This window comes from Lynx rufus, unplaced genomic scaffold (genome assembly GCF_022079265.1).
Source record: "Lynx rufus isolate CCGP_SWC_20201006 ecotype Redwood Valley unplaced genomic scaffold, mLynRuf1.p SCAF_8, whole genome shotgun sequence".
Taxonomy (NCBI): Eukaryota; Metazoa; Chordata; class Mammalia; order Carnivora; family Felidae; genus Lynx; species Lynx rufus.
The window spans coordinates 119,148,773-119,172,891 of NW_025814896.1; the positions used below are offsets into that span (position 1 = coordinate 119,148,773).

Here is a 24,119-nt window from a genome sequence, read left to right on the forward strand (position 1 = left end):
TTTTCCTTCTTACTAGAGGAGAGATGGGTTTGGAGTTAAGTGGTCCTATATATGAATCTTAGCTACGTGACTTTGAATAAGCCACCCAGGGACCTTTCAGAGTTCCTACATCTGTAAAATAGTTAGAAAGTTGGTGTAAGATTACATGAGAATATGTGAAATTCTGTGCTCACAGTTTTCAGAAAATGAGTGCCTTTCTCACTTTCCCATCTCTGTGACGTGCTAATAGCTGTGTGTGTGAAGTAGGTTCCTCTTGAATGATGCGAATGCAGTTTAGACCATCATGTGCCAGCATGCAGCAGTCTGACCTGTGGTAGTCATTGGATGCCTTACTGGCTAAGAGGCCTCAAAACTGAGGGTGAGAATTCTCTTGTTTGTTCTTGCACTCTCGCTGCACATGGTACTTTGTACCTGGGTGGTGGAGTCTCCTGGATCAAATTTCTTGAATGCTGCTAACGTGCATGGAATGGAATGGAACGGAATGGAATAGCTCACGTACTTTGTATGATCCACAGAAGCCCTGAACCGCAAAGACACAGGATCTACTCCACCTCAGTCCCCAATCCCACGGTCTCTAAGCCAAGTGCTCTTCAGCCTCCATAGCGTCTGCCCGTGTCCAGTCTGGAAGGTCCAGCGTCAGCCAGAGGCTCCCAGGGATAGTAGGTGGGAGGGGCTCCTAACAGTGATGGTAGCTGAACTCCAAGGCCAGGTTTTGAGGACGCAATGGCCACCTCAGCCTCTGAAGGAGAGAACTAACCAGACAGAAGAGAGAAGAGTGAAGGCCTCACCAGAGGACCCAGCTGTTTGGCATTCCTTTTCCCATAACTCAGAACTCTGAGTGCAACTTAATTGAGGAAGGACACTGGACACCTGTCAGTGCAGCACAGGACTCAGCACCAACAGAACAGCACACCCCCGCCCAGAACCCCAAAGAGCCACAACTCTGAAAACGCTGAGCCCCGCTGCTCAGCCCTGGCCAGAGCAAGAGCCTGCCCAGCAAGGCTGCTCTTGGATTTGGGCAGCTGTTCGAAATTTCCAGAAGTCCTGCCCACTACACTTCGTGTTCTATGCTGAAGCCAGGATACATGCAAGGAAATAGGCACTTACAAGCAGCTTAGCTATTTATTAAGTCAGTAGAAAAATGACTTTACAGGTTTGCGGTGCAATAAAGGAGATGGGGACCTACCCCCATGCTAGAGCGCTCCAGTCCAGTCCAGTGCCCAAGTGTGGCCTGCATGTGTATGTGTGAGCACGTGAGCTGCCTGGACGCCCCGGAGCATCTCCTAAGTGTGCTGCCCCCGTGGGGGGCACCAGAATCTGTGCCCAGCAGCTGGGCCTGACGAGAAGAGTCTGAGGAGCTGGGCCCTAGAAGCGGCCCAGCACAGTGGCTAACAGAGCCATGCGTATGTACATGCCGTTCTCGGCCTGGCGGAAGTAGGCTGCTCGGGGGTCCGAGTCCACCTCCACGCTACAAGAGAAAGAAAACAGTTACCCCAGCCTGTCCAAGACTAAGTGTCCTCCCACAGCCAGCCCCTGGTGTATCCTCAATTTTGAAGCCGTGTCACCTTATCTCATTGACTCGAGGCATCGGGTGCATCACCACCATCTTCTTCTTGGCCCGCGTCATGATGTGGGGAGTGAGAATGAACTGGCCAAAGCACTGCGAGGCAGACGGGGGCCCTGTCAGCACCTCAGGGCCAGGGTGGCCGTAGGGCCACAAGCCTGGGTTCCTCCAGGGTTCCTTCCACACCCACATGCAGTTATCACAACCGAGAGGCCCAATCAAGCTCCTGGGGCCCAGCCTTCTTGGCCACTAGCCTGGATGCCCCACGGCTCCAGCCCTGGCCTCGCCTCAGCCCTGGTACTCACAGCTTCATACTCCTGACTAGAGTCAAAGCGTTCCTTCTGGATTCGAGTCATGTAGAGCACATCAGTGTCGGGCAGCGCTTCCTCAATGCTCTCAAATTCCTCCTGGAGGGGGAGGCAGAGTCAGAGTGAATGCAGTGCCAGGCTCTCACTGCCCAACCCGCAGCTCCCCATGGCCTCCCAGGGCCTCACCTGCTTGGTGCCGCGGGCTGCCACAAAGGCCCGCACATTGGGTGGCATGCGCAGGCTGGGAGGTGCCACGTAGCGCAGGCTGACACGGTACTGGGTGAGCAGGCAGGCCAGGGAATGCACCGTGCGTCCATGCTTCAGGTCCCCCACCATTGTGATCTAGGGGAGGAACCCGATCACCAAGAGGGCCCCCAGATCAAGCACCTTGTCCCCCCACTTCAAAGCTTTCAGTCTCAGGATCAGGACACAGGCCTCCCTGATGCAGCATGCCTCGGAACAGAGAAGGTACTGCCCAACTGCCCCCCCTCTTCAGACCCTGCCTGGGCAGGCTCCCAACCCCTGCCACTGCGCTCACCGTCATGCCATTGACAGTCCCAAGCTCCTCCCGGATGGTGAAGATGTCCAGCAGGGCCTGCGTGGGATGCTCTCCAACCCCATCCCCAGCATTGATCACTGGCCTTCGACAGTGCTTGGCTGCCAGCTGTGAAAATGGGAATAAGAAAGGAGAGCCTTATCTTCTGCATCCCAGTGGCCCCTGCTCCCTGCCTGAGTCCCACTCTTCTTGGGTCCCCTCACCCATGTGGCCCAACCAGAGACTTGCAGTCATGTCCCTGGATCCATCCCAATCAACCCTGTCCAGTGGACAGCTGGCCTCACCTCCACGGCTCCAGGCTGGGGATGCCGAAGCACAACGACGTCGGCGTAGCAGCTCATGGTCTGCACAGAGTCAGCCAGGGATTCACCCTTTTGGACTGAAGACGTGGCTTCTGAGAAGCTGAGCACAGCGCCCCCCAGCCGGGCCATGGCTGCCGCAAAGGAGCTGCTGGTCCTCGTGCTCACCTCGTAGAACATGGAGGCCATCACCTTCCCCTGTGGGGGGGGAGGGCCAAGATTCAGTGTGAAAGTGTGTGTTCATCTTGGGGAAAGTATAGGCTGCTGCTTGCTTCGCCCACTTACATAGGAGGGACACTGAGAGAACTCCCTGCAAACCTCCTTGTGACCTGTCCTAACCCTGACGTTTCTATTAGCATCGCTCTGAGCTAAAGGCTCTGCCTCCGAAACACCGCTGGTAAATATCTGAATGAAATATTCATTCTCTGGGAGGAACAGAAACACCCCAGATCTATCCCACTGAATACATCTGCACAGAGCAAGTGACCAGATTAGCAGGCTGATGCACCGGCACTCAGGGCCTCACAAATCAGCTAAATACTGGTCAGAGGAGAGCAAACATGTGGGGGTCAGGGGTCTAGGTCAGCAGGACCTACCAGAATAAAGAAGGCAGAGCAACTTATAGTGGAGGACCTGGACTCACACAAGGTGACCTATGGCAGGAGAGGGAGATCCCTCTGACAGGGTCCTGGATCTGTAGCCCACAGCCCTGACCCTGACCTTGAGGATGTCGAGGCTCCGCTCCTTCTGTACCATCATACGCAGTGTGTGTGCCACATTGAACAGGTGAGACATCTAAAAAAGACCCCAAGTCAGCTGGAAAGGCAGTGGACCCCAGTGGGTCCTAGCCCCAACTTTTCAGATTCTCAAAGCTCTGGGTGTCCCCATCCTCCCTCCCCCAGGCACCTGATCCTTGGTGAATTGCTGGACAGACAGGATATGTTGACCCACTAATGAGTGCAGCAGGGGTGAGGTCTGGGGGTGCAGCAGGCCAGGGGTCCCCAGGTTCTGGGGTGACGCCTGTCTAGGTACTGGTGGTGGAGGGTAGCAGGTGCCATCAAGGGTTCCCATGAGCTCTGCAGTGAGGGACGGGGCAGAAGAGGTGGGTCAGAGGGCTCCTCCTACAGAGGTCAGGTCAGACAGGTCCCCAAAGTGAGCGTGGGCTCTGGGCAAGTCTCACCTGGTTCAGCTGCCTTCCGAGAGGACTTTTCCTTTGGCTCTTCAGCTACAAATAGGGCAACAGGACAGATATAAGCCTGCAACTAAGGTCTGTGAAGAACCCCCATTTCCCCACACTCTGGATCATAGCGTCTGTGTTAAACCAACTCACACAACAGTAGCTATAGCAGGTTAGGGGACAACAAGGATCAGTAGCCCTGGGGACACACCAGTGATTTCCCACGGGGGCTGCTGTGTGAGAGCAGTGGTGCCCTCCCAGGGCCCGCCCAAGTGGCAAAGGGATCCTAGGCAAGGGGAACGGCCAGGCTCACACCAACCAGTAACCTGGATTTACCCCACGTTCTGCTGCCCCGTGGGATCCCAGCTCCTGGGCGGAGGAACACAGCTGCCCACAACAAGAAAGGGCTGTGAGAAGCTGTGGGGTACCTACCTCACAGAGGGCAGACTGATTTAGGCAAAGGAAGGTACAGCGGGTCAGACTAGTAGTATGAAGGAAAGGCAGGAAGAACAGGGTAAGTGGACCAAAGTGAGGTGCTGGGGGGGTGGGGGGTGGGGGGGCTGTGAGCCCGACCCCAGTCCATCAGGGGGACATTGGGGGAAAAGAAGCCTGTCCCTACACATCTCTGAGTCCAGGTGGCCCCATCCTCCGTGTCACAGGACCCTCCTCTTACCTGGCAGACCTGGGTCAGAGGCTCGGTGGATTCGGGGAGGCAGGTGGAAGCGGCCATCGGGAAGCCCTGGGATAGCCCGGCGAGGCCTTTCGGGTGTCTGGAGAGATATAGGCCTCACATTTTAAAAAGTACTGACCCAACTCCTCAAATTTAATTCCTCGAGAAAAGCCAAATTGCTCACTGTCCGTAGCGAGAATGGAATGGACCCCGTTCTCCGTCATCTCCCCTCAGGTTCATCCCTCTGCTATGCTGCTGTGGCACAGGAAGACCAACTAGCCTCCTAGAGGTGTGTGCTAGCCCCATGACAGGCCCTCAGATAAACCTCTGGTTGGGTTAATAAGGGGCTTGTGTTTCCCCTAGGTAGGTAATCTCCTAAACTGAGAGTTAAGTCTATGTTTTGTAGTAGACAAAGAGATAGGTGGGGGACTTTTAGTGTCAACTACAGAGCCTTCCACCCCTAAACCACTAATTATAACATCTGTGCTGCTGGCTGTTCCTGGCCACATCCCCCAACACCCCCCTCCAGTCCCAAAGCACTGTGGATACCGTGGTTATCTCACTGGTGGCAGGGGCTGGAGGTGCGAGCTGGGGAACAACGCCCTGAGGCCACTTGCGTACATCCTGTCCATAGCCCGGGGGCACCAGGACCTGCAGACAGAAAGCAGGAGCAGGCGAGTGAGCAGGGGGCAAAGAGCTGGACTGAGACCCTAAAGCAACGGAAGCCAGCAAAAAGGAAACACGCCTCAGGGGACCTGTGCCCACCCATGTCCAGGGCAGCTGGAGGAGGTGCTGGAACCACAGAGATGTGCCAGAGCAAGTTGACAATGGCACCAAGGAAGTCACTACTGGGATGGGGTTCAGGCCACACACATACCTGCCCGTCAATATAGGCCACCTCGCCTCGTAGGACCACACGGCGGACAGTGCCCTTGACCTTCTGCCCTTCGAAGGGTGTCCAGTGGGCCTTGGAGAAGGGCATGTGGCTGGGGATGGTCCATTCATGCTCCAGATCCACCTGCCCAGAGTCACGGGTGATGCTAGGGTAGGGCCACACCTTGGGACAGCTGCGGGGGATACAGAGCCGCCCACCCTCCGCAGCCGCCCACACGCCCACACCTCCACATAGGTGTCCTCCTGTGGGGGCAGGTGGAAGATCCGCCGAGGGCCGTGGTGCAGCCGCTGCAGTAGGTCATCCAGAGTGAGCCGGCCCTCGCTGACAGCCGTGAGCAGCAGCGGCAGCATGGTCTCCAGCCCCGGGAAGCCTGGTGGAGGCCTGGGCCCACACTTCTCCTCCAAGGTGTGGGGGGCTGAAGGAAGAGAGCAGCACCCTCAGGCCCCATCGCCTCCACATCTGGGGAGTCACACAGGCCACCAGGATTGCACTGCCTCGCTACACATCTCAATGCTCCTCTCCTCTGGTTATTTGGAAAACAGATAAACCATGACAGCTACCACCTTCCGGGGACTACACCTTTTACCCATGTTCTCTCATTTATAATTTTTATCATTTGCTCATTAGTTCCTTCAGGGAGCATTTATCAAGCACCCATCACAGCCCAGGCACTGTGCTACAAAGGTCAAGTCCTTTGTATCCTCACAGAGCCCAGGGGCCCTGAGCTGGGGCACGAGCCCTGCTGGGCAGAAAGGTACACTGTGGGCCCTCTCACCATGATCTGAGGCGAAGCAGTCGATGACAGCCATGTTCTCCCACAGGGCCTCCACATCCTGGCGGGAGCCAAGCTCAGGCCGGACCTCGCCCTTCCCGGGCCCCAGGCGTTCCAGGTCATCGCGGCTTAGAAACAGATGGTGGGGCGCCACCTCACAGGTCACTGGCAGCCCTCGGGCCTTTGCGGCTTTAATCAGCAGGATCTGGGGGGACAGGAGATCTAGAAGGGGCCTCCCTCATGCCCTGCCCTCCAAGTCTCCGCAGCCAACACCCCCTCTAGGAAAGTTACGGGGCAGACATGCTGAGGGTACTGGCTCCCTGCTTCCCACCCCCTCCGGCCCCCAAGGAGACCCTGACCTCTGGGTGTCACTGAGAAAACAGAAGGGGCACTGGGATCCCGGGTGTACTCTCACCTCCTCCTTCCGTGCCACATGACATATGTGCACTGAGCGCTGGGTCAGCTGGGCCACCATGAGGATGGCAGCGACACTCTGTCGCTCCGCATGGGCGACAATGGGGAGGTGGGATGGCCATGTCTCAAAGTGCTGGGGACAGAAAGAATTTACCGGGGAGCGTGCAGAGCCCTTAATTCTCTGAGCTCATCAGAGCCCAGAGCCCTCACAGAGCTCCTGACACCTCACTGTTGTTGGTTAGCCCACTCTGTGTGGTCCTCAAGCCAGGACACTGGCTGCCTCCTCCCACATGCCCACTCCCTACCTCCATCCACTGGGCCACGTTGTCCAGCCGAAGCTCAGAGAAGGTTTCGTTGAGGTAGAGCTTTAGCCCAGCAGCAGACCCAGCCACAGCACCCAGGGTCCCTGCATTTTCTGACGAGGCCCCAAGAAATAAGGCAAAGTCACAGCGTGCGCCAGCCTCTGCCAGCTGGGGAAGATACATATGAGATAATGAGATAAGACCCCCTGGCATCCATGCCAGCCTGGGAACCAGTGGCCTAGGCCCCTAGGCTTCTGGGAGGGCACAAGGAGGATGGGTCTGGGAGACAGGCAGAGACGTCTGGATCACCGTGAAGCAGGAGTACAAGGGCTCACCTTCTGGGCCAGGGCCAGGGCAGGGGCATCAATGATAGGGGGCCGGGTATTAGGCATGGCACACACCATGGTCACGCCCCCAGCCAAGGCAGCAGCTGTGCCTGAGGCAAAGTCCTCCTTGTGTGTCCCCCCTGGTTCCCGCAGGTGCACATGGATGTCAATCAGTCCTGGGAGAACATGGATGTGGCAAGATTAGAGGAAGGTTCAGAGACACAAAGGACATCAAAGATGTGAACTGGGGTGGTAGGAAAATGAGCAGCCACTGATACGGGTGAGAGGTGGCAAGGTTCCTCAGTCAAGGGCACAGAGGATCGTGGGAGGAAAGAGCTCAGTGAGAAAGATTCTGGCCCCCACACTCTATGCAGTCCAGGCAGGGTGTGGGTCCCACAGCCCAGATCTCTGAGCCAGATGCTACCAGTGTGCAGAAGCTGGGTTCTCCCAGAAGATGCACTTACCAGGTAGCCGCACAAGCTTTTGGGAAGTCATACAGTCAACGTGCACCTTCAAAGGAGGGGCTGGCCCAATCTGGCCTAGGGCCTGCAGGTGAAAACCACAGTCAGCTCTGATTTAAGGGCAACCCAGGAATTGTAGGTTTTGCATAAACCAGGCTCTACCTCTCAATACCCAACTTCTCTCTGTAGCCCCAAAGCCCGGTTATTACCGTAACTGCTTCATACTGAGATTTCCCAACCCCATGGCACACTCACTTCTCCCTCTTGTCCCATTAACACTGGCTGTTGCTCTCCTAGCACCCAGGTCCCAGGTACCTCTACAAACAGTTTGGTGCACTTGATATCGATGATGAGGGGCACAGAGAAGTCAGCGGCCAGGCGTCGGGTACGGTAGCCCTTGGTGACAAAGGAAGAGAGACGCCGGCCCCCAGCCCCACGCATTGACAGGTTAATCACTAGCTCAAAGTGATTCTCAGCCAGCTGCTCCAAGATGCTTCGCTGCGGTGGGCACTCACCATCCACTGCCTCCTCAAAGTGCCAGTCCACAGCTGTTACCTGTGGCCCAGAGATAAGGTCAGGGCCAACCTGAACCTGGCAGGAGTCACGAAGGACAGCAAAGGGAGGAGAGGTAGCCCAGGAACCCATGAGGAAGAGACTGAGGACCTATAGGGTGGGGACCAGGGCTGCCTCTATTTATTATCGGCAGAGTACGTTCTTGATAGGAAAAACATCTACTCTATGGTTATCAAGGACTGTGCAATATGAGCCCATACATGTACATATAGAAATGATATTCTGGAAAGAAATACACCAGAATGTTAAGAGTGGTAGAGAGACTGTAAGGAAAATTTTTCTTTGCTTTTCTGTATACTCTATTTGCTCTATGCGAAATATAGAGGATTTATGCAATGACAGAAAAAGCAAGAGAACACAGAATTCTCTGGTACAAAGCAGGGGTAGGTTGCGGGAGCCCCAGTACCTTGACGCCATGCTCAGTGTAGAAGTCAGCAGTGCCCAGGCTGGCGTAGAGGCTGTAGCCCAGGCTCTCCAGCAGCCGCACAGTTGGGAGCAGCTCACTTTTGTTCTGAACCAAGCAGAAGGAGGATGTGGTTGTATCTCTTCTGTCTTCCACTTCAAGGTCAGCCCAGGCCCAGAGAACCAAGGCTATCTGCCCCCACCTCTCTGGGCAGCCCCTGCCTCTGGATTCTGTACCTTATAGCTGCCAATGGTCAGCAAGATGTTCTTCTTGGGGATCTTAAAGCCAGTGCTTAGCATGGCCTTGAGGTAGGCCTCGCAACGGCTCTCCCCAAAGCCAGCCACTTCCCCGGTACTGGTCATCTCCACACCCAACACCACATCAGCACCCGCCAAGCGTGAGAACGAGAACTGAGGCACCTGTGGGAGCAGGATATGAGACACCAAGGCAAGGAGGGCCCACTTCCCCTCATCAGAAGCAGCAGCCACAGTTCCTTTCCCGTGGTCTCAGCCAGACGGCAGGGTTAGCCTTGCCTGCTGCTGCTCTGCCTATGCTCTACACCAGTAGGTGAGCTGCTTCTCAAATATAGTTCGGGTCTTCCGGCAGTTTCCACCAAGCTAATTCCTTGGCCTTGGAACACTTCCTCAACAAGCTCTGCCAATCAAACATCCTGACCACCCTTCAGGACTCCATTTAAATACCACCTCTCCCAGCCCTTCCTAGGTTACTCCTTTTGGAAGTGCCATCTCTTGTCTGTAAACTCCTATAGCATTTTAGTCTTATCTTTACTACGCAGGTTTACCGTAGACTGTTCTAGAAACAAGCTATTTTTTAACCCAACTTCCCTTGTCTCCATTACTAGTGTGAGCTCTTAAAGGACAAAGACCCTTATCACCCTTGTGGCCCATGATAGGTGCTCAGTTTACATGCGGACTCACATGTGTGGTAAGTGAACTTTCTCCCACTATGTCTCCCTGCTTCTGACTGCTAACCTCAAGGTTTCAATCCTCCGTACCTTTACCCCCACGACTCCGGAGCCAGTCATGAGCCCCACAGGTTCCACTTCTTCCCCCATGATGACGCGTGTGGCCAAGGCTACTAGGTCCACACCTAGTGTCTTCGAGACGAAAGGGAAGGAGCGAGAGACACGCACGTTGCATTCGATAACTTTCAGCTGGTCATCCTAGAGCAGACAGGGATTGGTCAGACTTTCTGTAGGCTGGGCTTGCTGACACTATTCCACTGACCTGGACTCTTTCCCTCATTTACCATTCTGTGGGTAATCAACCTTGAACAGGGGAACAGGGATCAGGCTGTGAACAGACTGTCACAAACCATTACAACACTGTGGGCTCTAGCTAGGAGCCCCCTCCCTCCAGCTTTTGGGCCTACTCTGATGAGGGCAGGAGACAGTGAGTGCTCACTGGCACTGTGGCCAGCACAGAGCAAGAAGGTACTAATGCCCGTTAGTCTCTTCCTTTAGCCCCCTCTTACTACCTTGGCAATGAGCTGCAGATTGAAGGGTCCTGTGACCTGCAGCTCCTGACCCACAGCGTGCACAATGGCTTTAATCCGCTCCAGGGTTTTGGCAGTGATGTCCTGCGGTGGGGTCACCAGTGTGGCATCGCCTGAATGCACGCCTGCATTCTCCACATGCTCAGAGATGGCAATGGCTGCCACTACACCATCACGGGCCACAGCATCCACATCAATCTCCTAGTGGGGACGTGAAGGCAATGTGATGTAGGGCAGGGACCGTTTTCTTCTCCCACTTGCCCCAGGAGGCTCCCTTCCTTGAAGAGCCTTGATACAACCCATCCTTCCCAGCCTTCTGTGCCTAGAAATTGTTATAGGACCAGAGAGAGGAGTCTCCTCTGAGGCTGCCCTCAGAGACTTGTTTGAGGCCCTACCTTAGCCTCCTGGATGAACTTGGAGATGACCACAGGGTGCTCCTTAGAGACGGCTGCTGCACTGCTCAGGAAGCGCTCCAGGTCCCCGTCAGTGTAGGCCACATTCATAGCAGCGCCACTCAGCACGTAGGAGGGGCGCACCACGCAGGGGTACCCCACTGTCTGGCAGAACTGGCGAGCAGACTAAGAAGGGTGCAGCTGGGTTGGTCACACTCACCCCTGACCGCATCTAGCCTCCAGCCCCCAACCAAGCCCCAGCCCACCTCTAGGTCACTGAGTTCCCTCCACTGAGGTTGGCTGATACCAATGGTGTCGAGGAGCCGGGAGAACTTGAAACGGTTCTCAGCCGAGTCGATGGCTTCAGGGGAAGTACCCAGCACCCGGCACTGCTGCCGATGCAGAGCCATGGCCATGTTGTTGGGCAGCTGTCCACCCATAGATAGGATCACACCTTCAGGGTTCTCTAGCTCATAGATGTCCATCACCACCTTAGTGCAACAGGAGAAATCAAGTGGAGGTAGCAGGTAGTCAGGGATCTGAGCCTTCCTGCTCACTGCTTCTCACCCTCTACCCACGTCCCCTCAAACCCCACAGAGCCCAAAGAATCTTAAGTCAGCCAGCCATTCCCACTTGACCCTGGCCACCCAGGCTAACGAGCAGCCTTCAACTCTCTCACCTCAAAAGAGATCTCATCAAAGTAGAGTCGGTCACACATGTCATAGTCAGTGCTGACTGTCTCTGGGTTGTAGTTCACCATGATGGTCTTATATCCCATCTGCGAGAGGGAGGGAGATGAGATTGAACTATAAGATGGGAGGAAAAACATGGAGAAACTAAGGCAAAGCCAAAAAGCTTTCTCTGAAATAGCTGTATGGGACACCTGCCTTGGGAGGGAAGTGGGGCCAAGCACTAGAGAGACAGGTACAAAGTATTGGGAGAAAAGACACATACCCTGTGTGGGGCACAAGATGGCCTAAGGGGAGTCCCCCGCCCCTACCACCCCCACACTCTTCCCAAAGCTCTAAGCGTAGCAATTAACAGAAAGTGCCAGGATTAAATGTGGGCGTAAGGCAACTGCTGGAACTGAAAAAGAATAGAACAGCAGATAAGACGGTAGGAAAGACTAGCTCTTGGACCTTTCGGAGCTGCCGGATGCAGCCCACAGCACACCAGTCAAACTCAACGCTGGAGCCTATACGGTAGACGCCAGAGCCAAGGACCAGGACGTGAGGCGTTCGAAAGGTGAGATCATGGGTGGTGCCCCAGTATGTCAGGTACAAATAATTTGTCTGGGCTGGCCACTCAGCTGCAACTGTGTCAATCTGTTTCACTGCTGGGCAGATTCCCAACTCCTGACGCAGTTTGCGAACCGCCAGCTCTGTGCTAAAGGAGAAGAAGGGTCAAAAATATAGCCCTGGTGGGGTTCAGACTTAGTAAAGGGGTGCGATGCCAGGGCAGGAATTTAAGAGGAAAACAACCCAGGGATGAAGGTCAGAAGCCTCCAAAACACCCCAATCTCTCCGAGGGCCCCTCACTGGTACCAAGATTCTCTGCCCCACATCCTCAGCCCAAGGCCCTCACCACCACCTCTGACCTCAGAACCGCAAGGGCGATCTGCTTGTCTGAGAAGCCAAGGCGCTTGGCCTGGTGTAGCAGGTCTGGGGGCAAAGGCTGTCCACGGTGCTGTTCCAGCAGCTGGGCGTGTGCTATAATCCGCTTCATCCGGTGCAGGAACCAGCGGTCGATGCGTGTGAGTTCATACAGCCGCTCCACAGAATAGCCAGCCCACAGAGCAGCTGCTACCACAAAGATCCGCTTATCAGTTGGCGTCTCCAACTCCTAATGGGGAGGGCAGACAGATGGATATGGAAGGACTGCGCAGAGGGAGGAGACGTACGATTGTTAAGCAAAACATTCCCAATCTATTTTTAGCACCTCATAAAGCCTGAGAGCATGAGTGACACTGTTTTAGGAAAAGACACTGCAAAAAAGGAGCCAAAGCAGCAACTCTGTAATTGCAAAAACCTGTATATAAATCCTACCTCTGCCACTTTCTGGCTGTGCAGCTAATGTAGCAAGTTCCACAAGCTCTCTAGGCTTGTTTCAATGTCCACAGAAACAAGTTTAAGAATACATCCTTATGAGGGGGGCCTGGGTGGCTCAGTCAGCTAAGCGTCCAACTTTGGCTCGGGTCATGATCTCATGGTTTGTGAGTTCAAGCCCCACATCAGGCCCTGTGCTGACAGCTCGAAGCCTGGAGCCTGCTTCAGATTCTCCCTCTCTCTGCCCCTCCCTTGCTCACAGTCTGTCTGTCTCTCTCAAAAATAAACAAACATTACTGAAAAAAAAAAAAAAAAGAATACATCCTTATAGAATAGATGAGAGGAACCACAAAATTCTGAGCCAAGTGAAAAATGCAAATGTCTAGTAATGACTGCTGCTATTAATGGTAACATGTCCACAGACTGGGGACAGAGGAGGGTCCATTTCAGGGGTGTTGCCAGGGGAAGAGAGCCACTTACCATGTCACTGACCGGCTTTACTGTGTGATCAAAGCCCACACAGTTCTCATCTACCATGCGAAGAGCCTTCTGGAAGGCTTCCTCAAAAGAACGCCCAATGCCCATGACTTCACCTGGAGGAACAGGATGTGAAAACTGAGGCCCTGGAGGTAGAAGTTCCTATGTCTATGATTTAGTCAAGATTCTGGAAGATTCTCAGGACAAGAACCAAAGCAGTGGTATGTTATCATGTTTTGTTATTGAGCAATCTTAACCTGGAACTTCTCTCCTTACCATTTTCTGTTTTGTGTTTATTACGGACTATGAAATTAAGATGCCTAAAATGGACATGTGGATACTAGAAATAGCGCAGCTGATCACAATGGCCCAACCACTGATAGCTATCCAGTTATGTGCTTTATTCCTATCATGATGACACCATCTGGGATCAGTCTCATCCTTTAAAACTTTTCAACAGTCTGAATAATAGGAAGATGATCCCACTGCTCTTTGAACCCATCCAGAAATAATCACATTCACAACTCTCATTTTAGAGTATTCCTTCCTGGACTTCTTTCAAATATATGTTTTATATAGGACTAGAGTACACATACAATTTCTATCATGCTTTTTCTTTTATCATAATCATGTTCCCACACTGCTTTGTGACCTTATTACCGGCAGTTTAATTCCTGTATGATTTACCATAACTTAACTACTCACTTACGGAAGGACACCTAGCTTTGAAGTGTTCATCCTTCTAAGTGAGGCTGTGAGTTCTTCAGTGCTTTGGGTTATCTCCTTAGGATAAACTTGCAGAAGTACAGGAGAAATAGGTAAGAATTTTCTGGGTCTTAATAAGTATTACTTGCTTCACAGAAGTTTATGGTTACAAGTATAAGTTTCACCATCTTCTAAGAAGTACATATAATTGTTTTAAACAATTTTTCTCTTAAATTTGCTCATTTTAGCTAGATTTCTATTTATTAATAAAAGGGAACTCCCCTCTCCCTATAACTCCCCAGATTTGCTTATTGATTTCCTCGTCCACAAAGTTTTATAATGTCCTCTGACAATTTACCCTAGGATCATCTTACCAATTGTGTTTTCTTTCTTTCTTTTTTTACTAACTGTATTTTTCTATTTACAATCCTAATTGTTTCTTCAAAAGAACTTTAAAACACTAAAATGCTAATAGCAGTGTTAAGGAAGAGAATGATAAATGATTTTGTTCAATTCCTTTGTAGTATGGTTTTATTGTAAATGCTTATTTTGAGTAAGAGAGATACCCAACATATTCACATATACATGCCTAGGAAGATTCTGGAATCATATATATACCCAAATAATCCCTGTGTAACAAGACTACAGAGGATTACTCTTTTTTGGTTTAACTACTTTACTAATTTCTCAATGGTTCATGTATCTTACTTGCACGATAAAAGTCACAAAAAGTTATCAAAGAAGATCATGTTCTAAGAACACCTGAATAGATATAAAACATTAAACATCTCATCTGGGGATTAATCTTCATCCTATTTCAGTCCACTTCTTTTACCAACAATTTAATTATGGCTTTATTCCCATGTTTATCGTAATTTTCACACAACAGGAATTCATCTCCAGAAGGAACAAGTTGGCAGTCTTGTAAGATTTCTAAAAATTCCAAAATAATATCTGAGCTTACTTAGACTTGCTTGTTTAAAGGCTACTATTGATGGGGTGCCTGAGTGGCTCAGTTGGTTAAGCCTCCGACTCCAGCTCAGGTCATGATCTCACGGTTCGTGAGTTCGAGCCCGGCGTCAGGCTCTGGGCTGACAGCTCAGAGCCTGGAGCCCGCTTCAGATTCTATGTCTCCCTCTGTCTGCCCCTTGGCTGCTTGCACTCTGTCTCTCGCATTGTCTCAAAAATAAATAAACGTTAAAAAATATATAAAAAAATAAATAAAGGCTGCTATTGCTGTAAATGGATATTTGCAACACAATGAAATGCTCTTATCCTTGGCTGGTGGCACTGTGGTATGTGAAATGCTTGCTTTGGTTGAAACGTTTTAGAACAGCCTAACGTGACTTAAAGGGACGTTACAGGGAAGCGTATTAACTCAATTCCAGCATACTCTACCACTGCTTGCATGCTGTTCGCTACTAAATTTCCTTGTTTTTATGAAAAAGGGCTCTGATGTTCGGCTCTGATCTTAAACATGTTAAAAAATTTGGGGGATGATCATGGCAGAAAGTACCCAGAGAAGCTGATAGGCGTTAACGACGACTGTCACTGTGCTAACTTGGATATACAAGGGTTCACAAAACAACAGGCATCATTTCCCCGAAGCATCAGTATTTAAAGTCACATGGAGAACAAACTGTCACTGGCATTAACAACCTAGTGATGAGGCCGTGGGCAAAATGCAATGCAAGGCTGTGGGTAGAATTTCATGAAACTGGTCTTGCCGATGACAGGCAACATAGTAGGACAGAGGTGCACATAACTAGCAACCGGATCTAGTTTTCAGTTCTTGGCTCTACCCTCTACTCGGCCATGTCACCTTCCTTCTGCGGGCACCTCAGTTTACTTATTTGTAAACCAAGAGAGAGGAGATAGTTTGATGGCCATCACCCCATCACAGAGATTCTGACAGACGGCGGGGGAGTGGAGGTGGCATGTGTATTCTGGCACAGATTTCCAGATGCCTTTGATTCCCGCTCTTGATGAGGACCACGGAGTTTGAAATGTCCGAGTTCTAAGAAACCATGTTCCCAAGCTGCCGCTAATATAGGATCTGAAAGCCTATGCCAGGGAACTAACTTTATGATATTCTAGATTCTTAGGACTGCTGGGACCCCATAGAGTGACCTGGGGAAGGGTTTCTTGGGGCACGGCTCACTCACCGACGCTCTTCATGCAGCTCCCGATCTTTGTGCTGACACGGAGGAACTTGCTGAGGTCCCAGCGAGGGATCTTTACCACACAATAATCCAGGCTAGGTTCAAAAGCCGCTGTTCCCCCTGTCACTGAGTTCCTGGGAGCCGTCACGTGGAGGTGTCAGGACAGAGTGGGAGACGCAGAGTGAGCTTCCAGATAGCTTCCTCTGACCCCACACATCCAGGCCAATATCTTTTTTAAATTCCTTGTCCCATGAATGTTTTCTTCAGCTCCCCTCCCCATCTCTGTGATCTTTTCCCCACCCTTGTACCTGAGCTCAGGTAGAGGGATGCCCAATGCTAGCTTCGCTGCCACATAGGCCAGTGGATAACCTGTGGCCTTACTGGCCAGGGCAGAGCTTCGAGAGAGCCTGGCATTCACTTCAATGATGTAATACTGCAAAGAGAGAGAGAGAGAGAGAGAGAGAGGGAAAAAGACATCAGATAACTGGCCCAGAAGGCCCACCTAGGAGAGGTATTAGAAGGGCCAGAAAACTAAGCCCTCTCCAAAGGCACAGATAACAAAAGCACCACCCCCATCCCAGTCCAACCTTACCACAGACAGTCCTGACTTCTACTTCAAGGTCTGTAGGGCCAAAGAGTCCCCTGGCCTCAAAGACCCAAAATTATGGATGGAGATGCAACAGCTAGAATATCAGCTCCAGGGCCTAGGGTCTCACCTGCTCAGACTCGGGGTTCAAGGCGTACTGCACATTGCATTCCCCGACGATTCCAAGGTGCTGGGTCACCTTGATGGCTGTCTGCCGCAGTAGCTGGTATTCCCTGTCATTCAGTGTCTGGCTTGGAGCCACGACTATGGATTCTCCGGTGTGGATGCCCAATGGGTCCAAATTCTCCATGTTACACACCTGTGAAAGAAGGATCCCGTGGAGGTCACTGCCAAAGGAAGTCAAGAGAGGCAAGAGGCTGCATCCCAGGGTCCTGTTGCTTTTGGGACAGTACCCATTCTGGGTCTGAGGGACATCGAACCCTCAAAGATCTCAGCTATGACCTCTGCTCTTACTGGAGCTCATACTGCCTGACATTACTCCCAGCCCACCTCCATCACTCACCGTGACACAGTTGCCATAGGCATCTCTCACCACTTCGTACTCAATCTCCTTCCATCCCTTCAGGGACTTATCTACCAGCACTTGGCTAGTATGGGCAAAAGCTGGGGCCACAAGAGCAGAGAGCTCCTCCCTGTTGGAGGCAAAGCCAGAGCCCAGGCCACCCAGGGCAAAGGCCGCACGAACCAGCACAGGATATCCCAGCCGCTCAGCAGCTGCCTGGGCCTGTAACGAGCAGAAGAGATGAACACAGTCATCAGGCCTCGACTGCTTGCTGCATAGAGGGTTCCTGGCCCCAGAGAAAATAAGACACAAAGAAAATGACATCATTCCACCTTCCCCCAACCGCCCCTCGAACCTGTTCAAGAGAATTTGCCGCCTCACTGGGGGCCACATGCTCTCCAATCTCTGCCATCCTGGAGGCAAATGCCCGCCGATCTTCAGTCAGTTCAATGGTTTCCACAGGTGTGCCCAGGACCCGGACCCCATACCGAGCTAACACTCCAGCCTTGGTTAGCTCCACACCACAATTCAAAGCTGTCTGGCCCCCAAAAGTCAGTAAAATGCCATCTGGGCGCTCATTACGGATCACCTGAGGGAGAAGAGGAATAACAAACGTTAGGACCTTGGGGGTATAGAGTGGATCAAAGAAGTTTAGAAACCCAGAGTGACCACAGAATACCCCTGCCCACGTGGGTCCCTTCCTCAGTCCAGCCTTATGCCAGTCATACCTGGGTTACATAGTGAGGCGTTATGGGAAGGAAATAGACTTTGTCAGCCAGCCCCTGGGAAGTCTGCACTGTGGCAATGTTGGGGTTTATCAACAACGTCTGGATGTTTTCCTCCTTCAGGGCCTTAATCGCCTAGGGAGACAAAAATGGCGTACCAGCCTCGCCTACAGAAGCAAGACTACCAAGTCTGAAACCACCAACGTGTCTCTCCCTTCCTGTACTCCCAGTCTCTCATAACCAACTCCTTTTCCTTAGCACTTCACCTTTCTGAACATTCCCCAGATCTCCTGATTCATTCTCTCCCTACAACCAATGTTTATGCCTCAGCCCTCTCCTCAAGACCATCCGTTCCTGAGGGTCACACACCCAGAGGGGCAGGGATGGACATGCTTTACCTGAGAGCCTGAGTAGTCAAACTCTCCAGCTTGGCCAATGGAGAGGCCCCCAGAGCCCAGGATCAGAACCTTTCGTGGTGGTGGAAGCCCAGAGCCTGGGGTGGGAATCCCTGGGGGACAGAGGCGCTCAACCAGCCGCTCTCGAACTGTGGAGGCAAAGAAAGTCATAAATGTTAGAGCTGAACGAGACCTGAGAGATCACCTGTATTAACTCCCACACTTTACAGAAGAATTCAAAACAGGTCATGCCTCTAATGAGTGGCAGACGCGGAACAACGACCCAGGACTCTTGACTCTGGAGCTCCTTTCAGTAGAAGAAGTAAATGAATCATCTTGGCTTGGTTGCTTTCCCACCTCATCCCCTTAACCTCCCAAACAGATCTCAGTTTCCTAGGGCATGCCCATTTTATGCCCATCCTGGAGCCAACCCTGTTCTTACTTCCACTTAGTTCTACAAAACCCAGTTCTACTCAGGGGCTTACCTGTCTGGCCCCCGGGGTTCCCAGCTGTGGCTTCTTTCACAGTTTCCAGAAAGATATCAAAAAGCAGCTCCATATCTGAAGGACCAGCTTGGTGCTCTGGGTGAAACTGGACACTGTTGAAGAGATGGGATCACGAAATCTGCCATTATCCCTGACTTGGGAACTGGTAGTCTTGGAAGCGGGCATCAGGATAGATGATTGGGGCCCACTGTTGCGCTTCCTTTTTTGATCTTCAAGACCCCGGGGCTTCCAAGCTGTACAGATCCAGTCACCCTGCCGGAATCACTCTAGCTCACCTGAAGAAGGGCAGGCTGTCATGTACAATGCCTTCATTGGAACGATCATTGGCGTTGGTAAAGAGAGGAAGCCAGCCGGCTGGCAGTGAGTCTGTTTCCACAGCAAACCCATGGTTCTGGGATGTCAGAAAGCAGCGCCCAGAGCCCACTAGCAAGCATGGCTGATTATGGCCTCGGTTCCCGTATCTGGAGATGGAAGCACACTGAGTCACAGGCCCTCTTCACCCTCCCTTCACCATTGTACCAAACCCAGCTTTTGTTGAGCTTAGGACCCTCACCAGCCCCTGCTCCTGTTTCAACACTAACGAACACCAACTCTATTCCCATCCCCAAGACTCCCCACCGCTCATGTCAGTAGTTCAGGCCCTTCCTCTCCCCACAAGTCCCACCTCATCTTGTATGTCTTGGCCCCAATGGCTAAGGCCAACAGCTGGTGTCCCAGACAGATCCCGAAGACAGGTCGGGGATCAGGCTCAGATAAGACACGGCTCAGTGTGGATACCACACTGGGATAGGAGGCGGGGTCACCAGGGCCATTACTCAGGAAGACACCCTCATACTCTGGAGTGGGCAGAAAAGATGATGTCAAAACCAGTAGTTTAACCAGAGAGACAAACTTGCAGCCTTTCCTTACCATCAGAGCAAAAGCCCTGATCTCTTGTCTCCTTCCCTGCAATTCATGTTGACTTACAGCGACTGGACCAAGGGACAGATCTTCCACCCAAGCTACCTGTCTGTAGCCCTATACACGCCCCAGCTACTCACCCTGGCTGTCTAATGCATGGTCCCACGGTACCACAGTGACCTCAGCTCCACGCTGGCACAGACATCGGATCTGATTGTACTTGAGACCACAATCCAAAGCAAGGATCCGAGGGGTGCCCCCTGCATTGAAGACCCGTGGAGCCTGAAGAATAAAGGGCAAGAGCAGGCAGTTGTAATCAATGAGTATAGATATACACACACCAACCCCTGCCTTTGAGGCCTCTTCTGATTTGCCCTCAAGTGTTCACCCATTAGGAACAGAATAAAACTGATGTGCTATAGCTTGCAACATTTTCCCACTCTACCTCTGTACCTTAATCGAGACCTCTGGCACCAGGGGGCGGGCATTGGGGTCCAAGAATGGCAGGGCTGAAGGCTCTGTTCCATCTTGGACCAGCTTTCCCAGCAGAGACCCTTGCTCTCTCAACTTCTTAGTCAGCTCCCGAGTATCCACTCCTGTCAAAATAGCACACTCTCAGAGATCACACTCCCCCAACTCAGTCATGCATGAGGTTAGACTTTCAGGAGCACTGCATTCCAGAGCCCTGAGTCACACACAGCTGTTCTATGGGCATCAAAATCCTGGGCCATCCTGATGGAAATACACTACCATGAAGTATTCTTGCTAAAAATATCACATCTGAATTGAACCATGACTTCTAGATTTGTTTACAGAAAATAATATCAGGAGACAAAAGAACACACTAAACAACGCTACAGGAACGTAATTGACAAATTGCAGCTTGTGGGATACTCTAAAGGAAAACCGACTTGTTTTTGTCAAGTGGGTTACAATACCCATAAATTAGACATACCAACCAAATGCAATATATGAATCTTATTTAGATCCAAATTCAAATAAGCAATAAAAAACATTTAGATAATAGAGAAATCTATAAACATCACCTGAATATTTAGCAACTATTGTTACTTATTTAAAAGTACCATAATGTTATTGTGGCTCTTTTATTTTTTTTAAATATTTTTTAATGTTTATTTATTTCTGAGACAGAGACAGAGCATGAGTAGGGGAGGGTCAGAGAGAGAGAGAGGGAGACACAGAATCTGAAGCAGGCTCCAGGCTCTGAGCCGTCAGCACAGAGCCCGACGCAGGGCTCGAACTCACAAACCGTGAGATCATGACCTGAGCCGAAGTGGGTCACTCAACCGACTGAGCCACCCAGGCGCCCCTGTGGCTCTTTTAAAAAGGACTCCTTTTTCATAGATTAGTGAACTATTTGTGGCTGAAATGATACAACGATGGAGACCTGCGTCAAAATAATTAGGGGGGTTCTAGTCATGGTGGTGCAGTTTAGTCCTCAGTTAATGATTACAGAAGCTGGGGGTTCATTATATTCTTCTTTCCTTTTGTATGTACAAAATTTTCCATTTGAGTGAGAACTCAGTTCTTTCTCCAATTCCCAGACCCTACTCTAAACCTTCCAAATCTGATACATTCTATCACAACCTCGATCTCGATTCTTTCCATCCAGGCACCTGTGTTCTGCCCAGACACAACTGTGCTAGCACCGTACCTTGCAGGCCAGGTATGCCATGCTGTTCCAGCCACTGATGCAGGGTGTGGGTGGCGCTCCAGTGGCTGGGTGTGGGGCAGCACTCTCCCACCACCAGTCCTGCCACATGGATCCCTGAGGATTCAAACCACTGTCGATGGAACGAAGAGAGCATGAGGGGCCGAGGGCCACACATCTTCCTATCTTCTTTTCCCAACGTACGGCTGAGACCCTACACTTCACCCACACTGAATAAATGACCCAGTCATTCCTTTAACACAGCAAGCATCTCCTGCTTTTGTCCTTTCCCAACAGTGTTGTTCCTCATATGAAACACCAAAAGCTGGGCCCTGATTAATAACTGAAAATATTTTCCTTCCCTTCCTTTTCTTTAGTCCAAAACTGAGATTACAAATCCTACTTCTGTGAAGATACCACCCCCTCACTCACTGTAGTTTGTGCCTCCTCCTTAGGGGCTCACCTAAACTCACTGTTTCTCTTGTTCTTGCTACTTACATTGTATCGTATATGTGTTTGTGTTGTCTTCCTCACCAAACTGTGAACTCAGCAAGAACAAGGTGGCTGACACACAGCAGCAGTCAACAAACATTTACAGAGTGCCCACTCAGGCATTGTAACAGATGTTGGGGGAGGAGCAGTGAGTATGCAAAAAGACAAGATCCCTGTCCTTACCATATGAATTTACTACTTAGGGAGCCTGAAAATTAATAAAGTAACATGCAAATACACAAGATCACAATTACAGAATGTGGTAAAAACAGAAAATAAGATAGGTGCACAATACCTCATCAAATAAAAATAAAGGTTCAGGGTACAATGCTAGGCATGATTCTACCCCCCTCCATGTAAGGGATAATAATAATAATAAAGTTAATATAAATTTGCTACCCAGTAGATAAACATTTAATAATTAAAGAGAAAAATGGGTCATTTACATGGGAGGGAATGGTATATTTAAATCACATCTGTTTAGCGGTAGAGGTTTAAAAGAAGATGGATGTTGAGACTGTTCTTTACGGATCTGAAGGAGAGTTTGGCAGAACCCTCTGTGGCCAGGAAGACAAGTCTGCATGTGGACAGGTGCATTCACAGCACACGTGCCACAAAAGTATCCATGGTGGGCTAGAGGCTCTAGGAGGCCATACTCACCCTGGTTCTGTCATGGGCTTCAATTCTGCAGGTTCATAAACTCTCATTTTGTCAGTGTGTCTACAGCTAACAAAGCTAAAAACTGCCATATGTTAACCAACATACTGCATTATAAACTAGAATGCAGTGTATTTACAGATCTGTGATAAGGAATGGTCCTTTCACTCCTTATCTCGAGTTCCCTCTCCTAAATGTCAGGGTGAATTAAGGAATTAAAGGCCCACTAAGCGTGGAATACCAGGACAAAATGAGTTTTGAGGAATACTGTATCTAGGCTGTGGTGATTTCCACTATTAATCTCTGTGGACTTTTTTCATTACTTTAATTTTCACGGCGCAACTTAGTTTCCAAATTCCAGAGGAGGAGGAATAGGTGGAACCTCACTGTGGGAGGAGACTGAGTTTTCTTATCTAGAGATAAGAACTCCGCTGAAAAGTGGCAAAAAATGAGTCAAGGCAAGGAAAGTAGGTTTACAAGACGATTACCAACTTGGTTTGGTAGGTGAACTGGGACCCACAGCCACTGAGAAGGGTGTGGCCCTAATTTCCAGTCTCTTTCCTACTATGTATTTTAAAGCATTCCTCCCATCACACCACTGTTAAGAAATCTTCACTGGTTCCTTACCAAAATCCAGACTCTTTGGCTTGGCCTCCAGCACTGTGCCTCTTAAAGTACTTAAGCTGTGGGTAGTACTTGTATTATCACTTCAGTGTGTATCTTTGTTCTCTCCAGGATGCCTAACTTAATGTCAATGTCTTCACTTGACTAACAGTTAATAACCACTGATTTGAAAAGATAAAGTACAGAAAGCATTGGGTGTGGCTACCTTACTGAGACCGAACTCATCCATTTCATCTGCAGGGATGCCATAGTTGCCGATCAGAGGATATGTCAGCACTAAGATTTGTGCTTTGTAGGAAGGGTCAGTAAGGGCCTCGGGGTAGCCGACCATGCCGGTTTGAAACACTGCAAGAAAGAGGCAGGGCTGGGGCTTGGGCAGGACACCCTTCCCACCACTGCCCTGAGCGATGACAATGCCCCAGCGGAGGCTGCCTTGACCTTGAGGGATAAAAGGGGCTAGGGTGGGGACACGGGCACCAAATGGGGGTGGGAGGCTGGGTGTGCAGGCGGGAAAATGGCGGGTTTGGGCAGGGCAGGTTGGGCAGAGAGGGGCAGCAGAGAGTGGGATGAGGTCGGCAGCCGGCCCGAGCTTGCTTACCCACTTCACCGGCAGTCGACACAGCGGCCCCAAAGGGCTGGCCCCGCAGGACCGACCCATCCTCCAACATCAGGGCCGCCATGGGAACGGAGCTCAGAGGCGGGGGCGAGCACAGAGAAGCGGGAAACGCAGCAAGCCCCAGCCGATGCTAGAACCACGTGAGGTCGGCGCGCCAGGAGTCGGTCCACGTGGCTAACCGCGCTGGTGGCTGGAGCGCGGGCCGCGGAAGGCGCAGGAGCTCCCGGCGCGCTGGGCAGCCGCAGACTGCGGCGGCGCGAGCTGCCGGCAGCGTGAAGGGCGGGGCCGAGCACGTAAGAGGGCGGGGCCAAATTAACTTCGGCGTGGTGGGCGTCTCCTGTCCCCGCCCTCCCCAACACCGCCCCACCGCAGAGACCCGGGAAACCTGAAAAACAACCGACTAGTCC

At 51.3% G+C, this 24,119-nt stretch overlaps 1 protein-coding gene across 3 annotated transcripts; it reads right to left on the reverse strand.

Annotated features, from left to right (window-relative positions):
* Positions 1–1,103: 1,103 nt before the first annotated feature.
* On the reverse strand, positions 1,104–24,115 carry CAD (carbamoyl-phosphate synthetase 2, aspartate transcarbamylase, and dihydroorotase). 3 transcript variants are annotated; one of them, XM_047068231.1, is made up of 45 exons: positions 23,695–24,115; positions 23,302–23,441; positions 21,327–21,456; positions 20,105–20,244; positions 19,792–19,933; positions 19,416–19,587; positions 19,027–19,212; positions 18,731–18,843; positions 18,249–18,394; positions 17,854–17,985; positions 17,481–17,714; positions 17,126–17,347; positions 16,733–16,921; positions 16,325–16,449; positions 16,020–16,150; positions 13,153–13,265; positions 12,225–12,469; positions 11,767–12,013; positions 11,307–11,405; positions 10,894–11,118; positions 10,631–10,813; positions 10,218–10,436; positions 9,736–9,903; positions 8,957–9,139; positions 8,724–8,828; positions 8,060–8,299; positions 7,748–7,829; positions 7,293–7,459; positions 6,961–7,125; positions 6,657–6,788; positions 6,245–6,446; positions 5,694–5,884; positions 5,452–5,592; positions 5,124–5,225; positions 4,578–4,674; positions 4,241–4,291; positions 3,908–3,952; positions 3,634–3,803; positions 3,448–3,522; positions 2,713–2,925; positions 2,411–2,536; positions 2,059–2,214; positions 1,870–1,971; positions 1,566–1,660; positions 1,104–1,468 (listed from the first exon to the last, which is right to left on the reverse strand). In XM_047068231.1, the coding sequence occupies exons 1-45, from the start codon at positions 23,774–23,776 to the stop codon at positions 1,366–1,368; spliced, it is 6,726 nt and encodes a 2,241-aa protein (XP_046924187.1). In that variant the 5' UTR covers positions 23,777–24,115; the 3' UTR covers positions 1,104–1,365. The 3 variants fall into 3 exon arrangements, with proteins under 3 accessions (XP_046924187.1, XP_046924185.1, XP_046924188.1); XM_047068229.1 differs by having other exon boundaries at positions 20,105–20,247; XM_047068232.1 differs by lacking the exon at positions 4,241–4,291 and having other exon boundaries at positions 20,105–20,247.
* Positions 24,116–24,119: the final 4 nt, after the last annotated feature.